The sequence below is a fragment of the Argiope bruennichi genome, chromosome 7 (assembly GCF_947563725.1).
Source record: "Argiope bruennichi chromosome 7, qqArgBrue1.1, whole genome shotgun sequence".
Classification (NCBI taxonomy): domain Eukaryota; kingdom Metazoa; phylum Arthropoda; class Arachnida; order Araneae; family Araneidae; genus Argiope; species Argiope bruennichi.
The window spans coordinates 38,112,927-38,127,702 of NC_079157.1; the positions used below are offsets into that span (position 1 = coordinate 38,112,927).

General features: G+C 24.6%; 2 protein-coding genes across 3 annotated transcripts in view; one reads left to right on the forward strand and one right to left on the reverse strand.

Annotated features, from left to right (window-relative positions):
- LOC129975082 (uncharacterized) overlaps nucleotides 1–2,611 on the forward strand; it is an 84,986-nt gene extending 82,375 nt beyond the window's left edge. For both annotated transcript variants that reach the window (XM_056087986.1, XM_056087987.1), the window contains one exon: nucleotides 1,280–2,611. In XM_056087986.1, coding sequence (XP_055943961.1) covers nucleotides 1,280–1,474 — 195 coding nt within the window. In that variant the 3' untranslated portion in view covers nucleotides 1,475–2,611. The remainder of the gene's footprint in view (nucleotides 1–1,279) is intronic.
- A 593-nt stretch (nucleotides 2,612–3,204) lies between these two features.
- On the reverse strand, nucleotides 3,205–14,604 carry LOC129976629 (prenylcysteine oxidase 1-like). Its single transcript, XM_056090292.1, has 5 exons — nucleotides 14,372–14,604; nucleotides 13,218–13,424; nucleotides 11,641–11,815; nucleotides 8,629–8,837; nucleotides 3,205–5,613 (listed from the first exon to the last, which is right to left on the reverse strand). Exons 1-5 carry the CDS (start codon nucleotides 14,586–14,588, stop codon nucleotides 4,868–4,870), a joined length of 1,554 nt encoding a protein of 517 aa, XP_055946267.1. The 5' UTR covers nucleotides 14,589–14,604; the 3' UTR covers nucleotides 3,205–4,867.
- Between the last annotated feature and the right edge of the window lie 172 nt (nucleotides 14,605–14,776).

A 14,776-nucleotide genomic window follows, 5' to 3' on the forward strand; every position in this document is an offset into this window, starting at 1 on the left:
TATCGAAGGATATTTTACAGGAAAATAATACGGAAACTAATATTGAAGGATATTTTACAGGAAAATAATACGGAAACTAATATTGAAGGATATTTTACAGGAAAATAGTACGGAAACTAATATCAAAGGATATTTTACAGGAAAATAATATGGAAACTAATATTGAAGGAATATATCATCATTTCATCATAGAAAAGTAATTTTTACAATTAAGTGTGCTACTACCTGATTATTATTACCCATATTTCATTTCATATTTCTTTAATTTTCTTTAAATTCTGTTATGCTTTCTTTATAAATACTTCATTTAGAACAAAAAGACAACGGGCTAGTTCGTAGGGAATATTAGTTATATTTAATTTCAAATAAATTGTTTAAATTCCGTCAAATTCTAAAATTAAATTAGTGTTATTTTAATTGCATACGTTCTGCCAATTTCATACATAAACCTTTCTAATAAGTACGATTTCATAGTATCATAGCTCTATCAAAAACGTAAATTTATGGTCCATATATCTTTTAACTTCCATGATTTCCACTTTTTTTATATGTCTCGTAAACTGCACAGATATTAAACTAACTACTTCTTTAACTTTCAACATTGGAAGAAAATTAAGCGGTTAAATATTTGATGAAATATTAACGGTTAAATATTTGAATTTCAGTCCAGTAATGTAATCTGTTATTAGAAACTGGGCAAATAAATAAATAAAATAATAAATAAATAAATAATAAAAAAAAACACGTTTAATAAATTGACTCCATTAAAAAAACAATTTTCCAAAGTTTTGAACCAGTGTAAATCTTACTTTTGTGCAATAATATTTTCGGATATTGTTGCGGAAACATGACAAAATCCAGTTTAATTTTTAATTAATTAAAATGAAAAAAAAAAAGTCTCTCCGACAGAGTAAGGATGAAAACAGTTGTAAGTCTGAAAGAGTCTTTCCGAAGTTGCTGTCCTCTCATTGAGAATAGAAAAGAAAAGTGCCGGACTTTCTAAACATACGAGAAAATTGAGGGCAGAATATTCCTGCTAATTAGATTCAATATTTAGTAATTCCAATTTATGAATAGACCTATCATTTTTATCAAGGCTTAAATTAATGAGTTAAAAATTAAGATGGCTGATAATAACTGTTTTTACAATACTATTTATCTAATCAGCCATCTTGATTAGCAATCTAGCATTGTTGGCTTCCTTGGCGAAATGAAAAGATATCTAAAACTAGATTTCAACCAAAGTATGAATGCTAATTTTATGTCAACTCCTTTCCAGGTGAAGAAAATGGCAGCATCTGGTATGGCTCCAACGAATCCAGACAGCTCTTACGTTTCTCAGTTTCAAGTAAGAAATTTCGCGGATCCAAGTGAGCCTATTTACACAGATCCGTCTTTATTCGAAAGACCTCGAAATACTTTACGAAGCATGACGGCTCGTACTTTAGGTAAACTAAATAACGATGTGGACTGACTTGAAACAAACTTTAGTCTCAAGTATGGTAAATTTAGAACGATTCCTAGCTCCTTGAAGGAGAAAGGAATGCAACAGTGATAACAGATGAGAGAAAAGGACAATTGATATTTTTCTTTACTTTTTATATTTCATTTGAATTTCATTGCTATAACCCATCATGAATTTGCTTCCAATCTGGAAATTGCCGGGTATTCGAACAATTATATACAGAACTTGAAATATTCCTGCGTCAAGTGTTTCGCATTTTTTTTTGTGCATTATTTTTTTTCAGGTTTTATTTAACAAAAACTATTTGTGCTTCAAGCTTACTTTATCTTGAATTGATTCTATCATTCTTGTATATATGTTTATTATAGCATACTTTATAAGTATATATTGATATTTTTTATTAAAGGGCTCCCAAAAAATATACAACAAAGACTTTTTTGTAAATTTAAAAAAAAAATATATATCATAAAAATAAAAAAACAACAACAAAAAACAAAGATGGGGGGGGGGCAAAAAAACCTAATATAATAATAATAAAAAAAAATTTGCTTTTCTGTTATGTAAAGCAGCTGGAAAGAATATTGAAAAAAAAAAATGAAAGAGAATATGAAACAATTAATACAGGAAATAACTGCGATGGAAAAAAATAAACAAATAAATAAAAAAATTTCTGAACAAGGCAGAAGGAAAGAATATTGATATTTTTTTAAAAATATTTTTTGCCTTAGGAGTAAGGATATTTTTTATAAAATATGTCCACAAAATTTAAAGTTAAGGGTTAGATTATTCAAATAATTGAGAAAAAATAATGTGAATATAATTTTAAAAAATAACCTGCTTTTTTATTAGATAATTTGCTCAAAAGAATTTAGACATATTTCTAAAATTTTGTATACTCATTAAAAATGAATTACTTTAAGTGAATTTTTCATTAAATCAAAAGTTTCAGTTGTTCTTTTTCAATCTTCTCGGGACAAAAAGTGAAATTTATAGGCTAATTTTTATTCTATATTAATGTAAAACAAACTAAAAAAATTATATTGCAGATTTGCATTACAGAAATTTAATATTTATTGAAAAATTTGAAAAACAGCAATATATTACCTGATTCTTTTAATTTCTCTTTCATTAAAATGGTATATAAAAACCTATTATATAAACACTATGAATGGTATTATGACTTATGTTATTCAATATGCATTCTCTATTTTACTTTTAACAAACATAATAATTTATTAAAATTTTCCTTATAATAATATTCTAAGGGAAGGCAGAAAACAACATATTTTTCTATTTGACTTATAATTTATTAAACTAATGTTTCAAAAACTTTTGGGACACCCTTTGTAAAAATGTTCTGTGTACTATTTTTTCTCTCCAATTCCACCTCTTCTTGTAACTAATCATTCACTTTGTATAAAATGCACTGGAATATAATACAATATTCAGAATTTAATAAAGAGCAGTAAATAAAAAAAATTGTATTTTTTATTCTTCTTTAAATGTTGGAGATGAAGAGAAGAAAATATACTCCGAACAACAAAACTAACTTGAAGTCATTATTCATCAAAATGCATTTGATATTAAATAAAATACACATAGAGAAGCTTATAAAAATTCTTTACTTACCGTTCTTTTTACTTTTAATTTTCAAATTTCCTTGGTTTTAAAAACAACATATTTTTTATACTTTTTTTCAAACAAAATTTTAGAAATAAATAAATGGACAGATTTTGGAATAAATATGTATTATTTATTACATTCAATCATAACATTGCTGATAGATACAATCATCAATTTGATGCCGAATATATACATGTAAAGACTTTTTCCAAATCACTTTCTTTTTAAACGAGAGTATAATAATTTAATATAAACATAATATACAGAAGATATTTATGTATTGAATGTTTAATACATAATATACAGAAGATATTTATGTATTGAATGTTTAATACATAATATACAGAAGATATTTATGTATATGAAGACATATGTTTTGAATTTCTTTAAAGAAAATTATTAAAAAATAAATTAATTGATAAAATATTCACATCTTTTTTCATCAACAACAAAAATTTTATTCATACTGAAATTTATAAAGGGAACACGAATGCATCAAGTAAATAATTGCAAATGATGATTCTTGTTAAAATGAACTCAAAAGGTCTTGAGTTTTTTTAAAGTGTTTTTTTAAATTAATTTTTCTAAAATACCCAAATACGAAAGTGTAAAGTAAAGCGAAACAAGAATAACAATACAATTTTTTTTTTTATCAATTCAAATGGATATTTATCAAGTGCAACATTTTTTTTGGGGAAGAGGAGACCTTTGGATATGTTACTTTTATCACATAATTGTTTTATTCAATACAATCACCAGTGAATTGACTATCTATAAGCATTAACTAGGAAATAAACAGATTTTTAGAGATGCACTTGATATATTCATAAGAGTTCAATGAGTAAGATTAACAAATGATAAAATATAACACAATCATATTTTTCAAAAAATACATGGCAGTTAACACATTTAAATATGTTTTTGTGTTTAAAATTGACTAAGGTATTATCACAGACATGTACATTAAAATAAAACAAACAAAAAACAAATAAAATTAATCTTTGTATATATATATAATCATAAAAAGTCACATTTTATAAGAAACAAACAAAACACAATAATTTATATTTTAATGTTACAAATAAGACCAAATATTATTTACACTATTTCACAACCAAGTTGAAATTCTAAGACAATAATTTTAGGAAAATATTTCATCCTAAATTGCGAGGGTAAAACAAAAGACTAGGAAAACACTAAGAAACAAATCTTTACAATGAAAACTTATAAATAATCATTTAATATAGCTTTCTGAATACCTTAATAAAAATATAAAATAAAACTAAAAACAATGCATAAAGATGAATAAGAATTCACATCAGGTTATTAGAAGTAAAATAAGGTATTAATTCACTATGTTGGCATTTTTTGGAGATGCTGTGCCTGAAATTTGTATATATGTAAAGATAAGTGAAAATATCAATTGTTATACACTCATCCTATAAATTTTACAAAACATTTTATAAATACTAGAGTATACAAAATTACAGTATTTTTCTGTCAACTGCCCCCTCTCCCCAAAATATTGCCAAATTTTAGAGATATTGATGCAAAAACAAAATAATGCCAACATTTTAGTTTGGCAACAATTGGGCTTCTGTTAACAGAAAAATATAAAGATTATTAACACAGCTACCATTTGAATTTTAATATACAATTCAAAGTAAATAAAATCAGATATTCAAAGAATAAAATTAATATCTCTGAAAATAAAATGAAAAAATAGAAAGCTCAACAATGGGTATATTTTACAGGAGGTTATGCAGGGAAAAAAAATGACTACAGCTCAGTTTTGGATAACCTTTCACGCTGATCAATTTTTTCCATATTACTATACCAAAAATGGAAAGCCAGTAAAGCAACATTTTTTGAAGCCACAGCACTCATCTCCATAGCACTTGCTGCTACTTCAATAGCATTTATATAATACAGATTTGGGTAAAAATAAAATGGTGGCAAATTCTCAGGGGGATCATAATGTGGATATGCAAGCCATTCCACAACTTTATATGTTTCAATTTCCTCAAAAAGAACTTTGAGATTTTTCTCAGTCAAAGGTTCACTGCTGAAAATCTTGTACACACTTTTGCCATCCTCACTTGTAGGACTAAGTTTCCCGATGCTGTTAAAAATCAAATTAGATTTAAAAGTCAGTATTTCATCTGGAACAGAAGGAACACTGAAGGCTGATGGATTTAATATTCCTTTCACAAATGTTGCTATAATTGGTTGATATATCTTTTCATATTGATCAAATTTCTTATGAAAATTCACAAATTTTACATTCCTTTGTCCTTTGATTAAAGGAGCTGCAAGTATAACAATGTCATATTCAACTGTTATAAGAGATCCATTAGATAAGTCAACATATTTCACATCAAATCCATCAGGAGTCAATATGACTTCTATAACATCACCACTTACTAAATTTGCTTTGGATTTTGCTAAAAGTCCAGAAGGTATCAATTTATTTCCACCTTTTACACTCCATAAGTTAGCATCAGCTCCAGCAAGAGCAATATAACCTAATGAAATAAAAATAAAAATTAAAAAAAAAAACAGTATATGTAATTACAAATCTCTATTAATAATAAAAAGGAATGTGTGTGTTATCACTCAACAGGTCAGAGTGTTATACCTAGAACTACCAAATTTGACACAGATGTAATATGTAAGAAGGAAATATTCAACTCAAAATGATTTTTTTTTTAATTTTCAATACGAAATTTAATTAAAAAGATAAGCAACACTTTGATGTTTTGTTCATCATACCTTCCAAAATTATTAAAGCACAAAAATATTTTTTTACATCATTTTAAAATATATTTTCAATGATACCAATTTAGTTCTAGAACATTTTCAATAATTTATTTTTAAAGTATTTTTAAAAATATTTTAAACATGTTTTGCAACAATATATTTTATTTTTATAATGAAACTCAGACAACAACATTTTCACTGTTGATACAAATATTTCATTTGTAGCAACAATTTCTTCCATTGCTGAACTTAAAGTTTATATTTTCATAATGCACAGACTTCTATTTATAGTATGTTTTAATACACTTTAGAAATTGTTTGTTTGAATATACTTTTTGAAATCAAGTTGTTTGCTGAAGAAGTACTTTTTGAAGATTTAATTTGACAAATAAGAATTAATGGAAATTTGTATCCATTTTTAAATATTGCTGCTCTTTCATAAAATATGATTTGGAGTATGTCATCGAATCTATCACTTGAAAATTGCTTTCTCATTGTAATGTGCTTAATTTCTTGTTGAATTAGAGATAAATTTTTGATTCATCCAATAGAAATGGAAAATATTATGTAGTACACATAAAGCATGAAAACTAAATGATTTTAGCAAGAAAGTTTTAAACTTAATTGAAATTTAAGCACATTTGTTTCTGAAATTCAAATTTTGGGTGTGATGTCAGAAAATTAGAGATATACATTACATAATGGAAAAAAATCGTGTAAATCTTAAAATAGTACATGTTACATCCCAATCAAAATTTAAAAGCAAGTGCAAGTTGCATATATTATTTAGCTAAAAATTATAGAAAAGATTAATCCATATAAATTAGTTGAACACCAAAAACAGTTAGTTAGATATAGCAAATGAAATGCATATAATAGTTTGATTAAATTTTTAAAAAAATGCTTTAATAATTTCAGGCAAATTTAATTTAATTTGTTTCTATGATACCAGGTTTTACCAGATGTATAAAATAGTCATAAATTAATAGTGAATATAAAAAATAAAATTAGTTAAGTATTAAAAAATGAATCATTTTGATTATTTAAAAACAAGAACAGAATCTAGCACGTTGTGTTCAATTAATTTAATTAAGTCCATTCAGTACAAATTACAAACATTTTTTTTTTCCTTTTCAAAATCATTTGCATATATTTGAGGGAGAAAACAATATTATTTGAAGAAATGTACACATATGTGATAATCAAAGCTATGAATTTGTCTCTATCAGTGCCTATTAGAACCAGTACATGATTACTCATTCAGAAATAAATTAGATAAAACTATTCTAAAATGCATGTTTCATTAGTATAACAATACTATATATCTATATAGTGCATATTTTTTTATGAGATTAAGTAATTTTTGAATAAACAAAATGTAAAATAAGAATAAAAAAAGCTGATTTTTACAGAAGAGAAATCAATAGAAGCAAAGAAAAAAAAAATCCTTTAGAGATATTTTAACATTTAAATTCACTTTATTTAAAGCATTCAAAAAGTATTCTCAAAACACTTTTTCAGATAACATTACATTAATCTCTTTACTACCTAAATTAAATCATGAAACAACCAACAATCCTAACAGAGCCTTTGAAGAATTAAATAACATCATGAATTGGCAACCAACTATTCTTAAGCTGATTCAATTTTATATTAATCATAGATTCAGAGAATTTTGAAATTTGTGTTTCTTTTTTTAAACTAAATTAAAATTTAATATTCAATGTGATTACTTTTTAATTTTCATCATCTTGCTATTTTTGACATTAGCTGATGTCACAAGTTTGTCTTAATAACAGTTTACATATCAGATAAGTAGCAATGTTTTTATCAGAAAATTTTATTGGGAGATAAATACAGTGTTTTCTTTTTTTTAAATATTAATAAAACATTCTGTCAATATCGATTTACATGTTCTTACATTCCTATTTATTTATGATTCATTAGGCTGCCTTTGGTGACTAGCTGTTTCACAAGGGTTTTCTAAAATCTTCAATCAGTTATTTTATGTAACTTGGTCTGAATAGTTGCTTCAGCAAAATATTTTTTATTTCAAAATTTTGATGGAATCATAATAAATAATTATTTTGGAAATATTATCTTTTCAATGTGCATATATTTTTCTAAATTTAACCTATTTAAGAAGAAGACATACTTTCCAACAAGAATCCTAAGAATTCTGAATGAAAAATAAATATAGAAATTCTGGTAGAACAAAATAATTAGTAATAAAATTCATTATTAAAATTGCTTTTTTTTTTTCAATCAGAATTATTATCCTGCTCTAAGCATATTTCTGGAAAGCAAGTGATACATTTACTTAATTTTGGGAAAAATCTGTAAAAGATTAAATTTTATATTTAAAACACTATTAAGATGAAAAATCCTAAATCATACATAATTGTTAAGAAATTCAATTACATTGTTAAAAGGTTAGAAATAGTAAAATGAATCGATCTTTTATAAATTTTAAGGGAGCTGACAAAAGGAAAATACATAGCAAAATAAATAGAATGGTATAAAACTTGTAAATTATCATGAATTATATATATGTATATGTATCAAAATTTAAAAAATATTTTTCTGAACAAGTTATTTAAAAATATTTTAAAATTTTAGAAATCCTGAGAACTAGCTGATCACAAAAGGTGTCTAGAATTAAATAAACATAACAACAACAATATAAATGAAACATAATTCCAGGTACACAATTAAGTAACTGAATCAATAAAAAAAAAAAAAAAAATCATATTTTTGACACACATACATTACAACATTACCTGCAAAAGCACTGATATTATATGATTGCCCATAATTAACCCTTGTTATAGATTGCACTAATTCATCCATGAGACGCTTTGATAAGCCTTTCTTCTGCAGACTAGAAAGAAGTGTTTCTTGGGTCAAGTTCCTAAAACCTGGATTCATAAAATCCAGTAAGCCAGATACTGTGGAAAAAGAAAACTCCTCCTCTTGTAATTTATAAATCCTAAAAAAGAATAATTTAAATTATTTACTGAATGAAAAGAACAACACATTTCTTTCAAAATAGTTTCTTTTTAATAAGACAGCAATATATTATGAGGTATTTCAGATAAAATTCATTGTCATATTTTCAGCTTAGAAGCAAAGAAATGTCTCAAAATCAAGAATTATTGGAATTGAATGCTCATTTCCTCCCATTTACACTACAATGGTTCATTCCTTCTCTTATCCCAGCAGTTATTATTATTTTTTACTTCAACTTTGATTCCATCGCAGCTGTATACAAAATGGAAATTAAATTTACAAGAATAAAATTACCAATATCTACAATTAAAATCTCAATAGCATCCAACTTATTTGGGGAAATAATTTTTTTTTAAAATTATCATTTGTTCTTAGCTATGATATAGATATTGCTTCATTAAAATTATCATCATAATGTAGGTAGCACAGAAATAAATAAATGACATTAATCATTCAAAATTTTTGAACTAAAGAAAAAAATAGTTATGGCCTTGTGAATGTTAACCTACACATCAGCAATAAAAGTTAATATTGGTCACATTTAGATAGCATCTCAGATCATTTTGTGAATTTTTAAATATTTCCATTACCTATTGCTTATAAGTTAAAATAAAATATGAATTTTAACAGAAAGCATTTTTATAAAATGATTCCTTCCTTGTAAAATTACAAACTACCAAACAAAACAAACAAAAAACAAAACCCTAAGGATTTTATTTACATTCCTGAACATAAAAATAATTTATTTTTCTAGGAAAATGAGAAACATCTTACATGAATAGCAAATATTGACCAAGATAAAAATTTCAGAAAAAATTACAAATTAAGTACTATCTTGAATTTTCAACATTTCAAAATATTTCCTCGTGTATTTATGAACAAAAATAAGATATTCAATATTCCATAGCATAATTAAATTTAAAAAAAATTAATAATAACTAAGCAGATAAATATTATCCCCCACACATAAAAGGACATGCATCATAAAATATTATCTATCATCAAATAAGAATAAACATTTCTTAATTAACCAATTTAGGATGAATGATATATATATATAAGAGCATTTGTACTAGATCTCCTCTTAGAAGCAAATGTCTCATCACTGTGTTACACTATCTTTCTCAATGAATGATTGCTGCATGGATATGTTAAGCTTTTAAAATCATATATTTACTATCAGATGGTGTTACTTTAATTTTTTTTTTTTTTTTTTTTTTTTTTTAAGATTGGTCCCATACATTAATATTTCTCTCTCTCTCTCTCTTCAAGATCAGATATTATGATTAACCGACTGAATGACTGGATTTTCATGAGCATAAACAGACCAGATAACTGAGTACAAAGAGAAACTATTCTCATTTTCTAAGTAGATGCTTATATTTTCTTCTTTTGTTTGAGTTTGGATTTTATGGGTGATATTCTAGCAAAGATTTGCATACATAAGTTAGAACTAATTTAGGCATATTCAATAATGGTATAAATACACATTATTTTTATTTTTAATATTAAATATATAGAATTATAATTAAATGTTTTATTATGATTGAAATCCCTTATATAAAAACAGTTATATATCACATCTGATAAAGGGTAATTTTATGTATTATTATGTACATTTTCAAAAAATGTAATGTATACAATAGTATTATAAGAAAATGTTTTGCCCAATAGGGATAGTCAATATTAATCCAATCATTAAGGGGATATTTCTCTCTATAGGTATGCATACTAAAGATGCTAATGGATTAAATTTACCTAATATTAAAACCTCATTATAAAATAACTATGCACGTTAATTAACATTTAACTGAATGTTGTTATCAAAATTATTTTTTCAAGATGGATTCAAAAAGTAATATGATTTGAATATAAATAGACTTTATTATCAATCAATAAGTCAGCTGGCAGGCATTACTGTTCAAAAATTCTATATATTTTCTAATTTTTAAAATTTTTAATTACTTTTAAATGTTATCAAATTTTTTTTAAATTCATGAAATTAGGGAAAACAGAAACAACTAATGAAATGAAAAAATAATATTGATTTTTTTTAAGAATGCTGATTTTTTATTATTCAACTTATAATAGGTAGTAGAACAATTAATACTAATGAGAACAATAATTTTGTTCAATCACAAACTGTTCAAAACAGAAAATAAAAATCAATGATTTTATACAAATTGGATATTTATTTTATCTGTTTTTTTTTTTTTGACAAAATAAAAATAAAATTTATCAAAGCAAAATATAAAGAATATACCAAGAAAATAAAACACATTTTATAAAAGTAAAGCAAAACTGTACATTTAAACAGAAGGATATAACCTATCCATTATAATAATGCTGCTATTCATATTAAAAAGTTTTCAAGGTTTTTATAAGTAATTACTTAATAACAATTATAATTATTTCTCCAGCAAATCAGAAATCACACTTTAAAATACACAGGACATATATTACAAAGCAGCGAAATAAATTAAAAAAAAAGGATAAATTGCCAATTTGTTGCCTACGCATTTTGAGGCTTCAGCAAGTTGTTGCCTTCAAATCGATTCAAAAACCTCAAGCTAAAACAACATCATGTTCTCACATGATAAAAATTATATTAGAAACAAATGTTAATGCACAAAAGCAATTAAGAAATTAAACAGATGAAAATATTTAACAAAAGGTAGCAGAAATGTATGCAGGAATTATAAAATATAAAAGAAACTATGAAAATAATGTTCTCTATTTTAAAATTTCTCATATGGACATTTGATAAACAAATTTATATTTGCCTTTTAAAATCATTCACAGCAATTTTTGTATGTAACCAAAGGTCAAAAAAGGAATATCCGTAACGCCAGAAACAATCAAGCATTGTCAAAAATCTCCAGTCACTCTCTTGAAAAACAAATTTTCTGCCATCAAAAATCCCAAATTTGTTATTATCAGGAGGATTTTTTGGCAGATCTGAAAAAGAAAATAAGAAATTATTAAGAAAGGAGGGAAGAAAAAAAGATTACATTTTAGACGTTTAAACATTTATTAATATTGTCAAAAGGAAGAACGGAACATTCTGTACTTAAATGTACAGAATGTAAAAAATTCATCAACAAAAATTCAGATTTTTCAAAACAACAAGAAAAATATAATATACAAACTTAACAAAATTACATTTGAATGTTCAAAAAAATATTCCATTAATTTTCTTACTATAAAGATAATATTACTATAAGATTGCAATTATTGTAATTAAATACTAAATGTATTTGTATCAATACTATTTTTTAGATGAAAAAAAAAATTAACTATATGCAATCTCTACTAAGATACCATTTTTAAGCAAACATCATTCACCAGCTCCAATGTCATTCTCTTCACAAATAATGCCTTTCATTTTCTCTCTTTTTTAGTATCATTTTGAAATACAACGGATTTCCCTTTTTAGACAATTAAGAAAAGCCACTTAAACTTACTATTGCTGCCTTGAATTTTTTTTAATCTTATTTCATTTAAAAATATCCAAATAAAAAATGATTTAGTATTTTGACATCAAAGCCAGGTAGTTTCTAATGAAAAATAACAACGGACATAGTTAGTATGAGCATGCATAGTTAACAAGAAATGTAAAAAATTTTTATACAGGCCACAATGCTTTTTGAGAATTTTTCACACAGGCCATAAAGCATATTCTTTGTATCAAATAAGGATGTTTCAAAATTTACATTTTTAATGATAATATTTTTTAAGCATAGAAATTATGCAATAAATATTATATTTCTATCACACAGCTAAAAAAATATACGAAGGGATATACTTTCATAAAGTCTAAATAAAAGCTATCAAGTTTAAAGTACTAAAATGAAATACAGGAAAAAATAAAAATCATACATTAAACAAATCATAAGTACTAATTATTATTAGATTGTCCGGTTAATCACCAAATAGAAAAGAAGATGAGTTTTGAACACCAAACCAAATATTATGATCATTCAAAATAAAATTTTGCTAGTTTTTTTATATATATTAAATAGTAAAATAGCCATAATTGTATAAATCAATCTATTTTCTTTCTTTATAAGCTTAAGGTGTATAATTAATTAATCAAAATTAAAAAGATTAGAATTATTAATTTTAAAAAGAATTAAATTTCTATAAACAGAAAATACACATCATTAAGATCAAGATTTCAGAGCAATTTGCAGCATCATTTAGATATTTTTAGCAATAATTTTCATTTTTCAAATTTATTTTTAGGAGGTTTGCAATGCATATTTTTTTAGTTTCATATTTAAAAAAAAATCTAATTACATTGAAAATTAAAGTGTTAGATTAAGTAAAATGTGATGGAATACATATTATTATTACTTACCCAGTACTTTTAAAAAGTCTTCCATATATTTATTAGAGTGATGTATAATAGAACCACCAGCTTCATAATATTCTCCAGCAACATTCTGCAATTTCAGTCTTCCACCTATCGTATCTTTCTCATAAAGAGTTATTTTGGACTTTTCTCCAAACATTTCTTTCAAAAAATATGCACAAGATGTTCCACCAATTCCTCCTCCAATAATAGCTACAATTAGGATGAATTCACAAAAGAAATGTAAATAAAGTTAAATCTTATCTTTTTTACATAACACATGGAAACAGTAATTTATGGAATCATTGTGTTAAATTTTATTCATTACAACTTATTTCGCAAATAAGTTATATGTTCTGAAAAACCAGAGCATTCACAATTAAAGTTACTTTTTATATTATATGTGAATTTGTATTTAAGTATAAAGAAAGGACAAATTTGACATTTATATTTCCTGTTTTTTATATTTATTTACTAAATTTTCTAAACTTCTAATTATGTATTCAAGTGTATTGCAAATGTAAGAATAATGCATTTTTGTTTAGGTAGGGTAAGAATTTTGATAGGAACATAAAAACTTAATTATTATAGAACTTAAAATTAATCCATAAAATGATGCATAGTAGCATAACTGTATTTTATTTTAATTCTAAAACTGTTGAAAATAATTTTAATTGAATATTTATTCTTTCGTGGAATGTCAATATTGTAATTTAATTTACAAAATATTAGAAAACAGCCTCTAAAATTTCCAATATTATATATTAATGATAACTGTAATAAAATAAGAATATGTATTGATACTTCCAAATAATTTGTTCAAAAAAACTTATGAAATAGTTCTTAAATAACAATAATAGAAAGAAAAATACAGTATATCTAATCTATTTCAGAAATAAAATCAAATTTTAAAAATACTTATTTTTTCCCCCCCAAATACTTTATATTAATTTCCAAATTGTTTTGCGCATCTTCTATTTGGATTTAGTAATTTTTAAAAACTAAAAACGCGCAAAATCTATTTTCTTATAATCAGGGAGTGGAAAGAAAAATCCCCGGAAGAGAAAATAGGATATTCTTGGCTTCTACAATTTATGTACACAAATTGATCAGTTATCATAGAAACAAATTTCGAATAACATATATTTTTTCGTAAGTACCAATTCTTGGAACATTTTGTAAACCGATGGCAGACAGCTGAAGAAGACAGCATAAAAAAATTAAAACCATTAACTTATGCATTTTTTGATATTTAAAACTAAATAAATATGGAGTAATCAGATATGAGAGAAAGAAAATGGAAAACTGATAATGCGGCACATCTGACAGGTTTTTAAACCTATTTTTCGCCTGACTCCCTTTGGCGAGAGCATGCATGTATCCATCTGTTCATTATGACATCCAACCAATTAAATTTAAGAAGTATCCTCCACAACCCTCCTCTATCATAAATAATAATTAAATAGTTAAAAAAAAAAAAAAGATTTTCAGAAGAGACGTCTAAATTTAAATTTCTTTCATATCATTTTTATGCAAAATTTTCTTTAGTGATGCAGTGTTCTGTA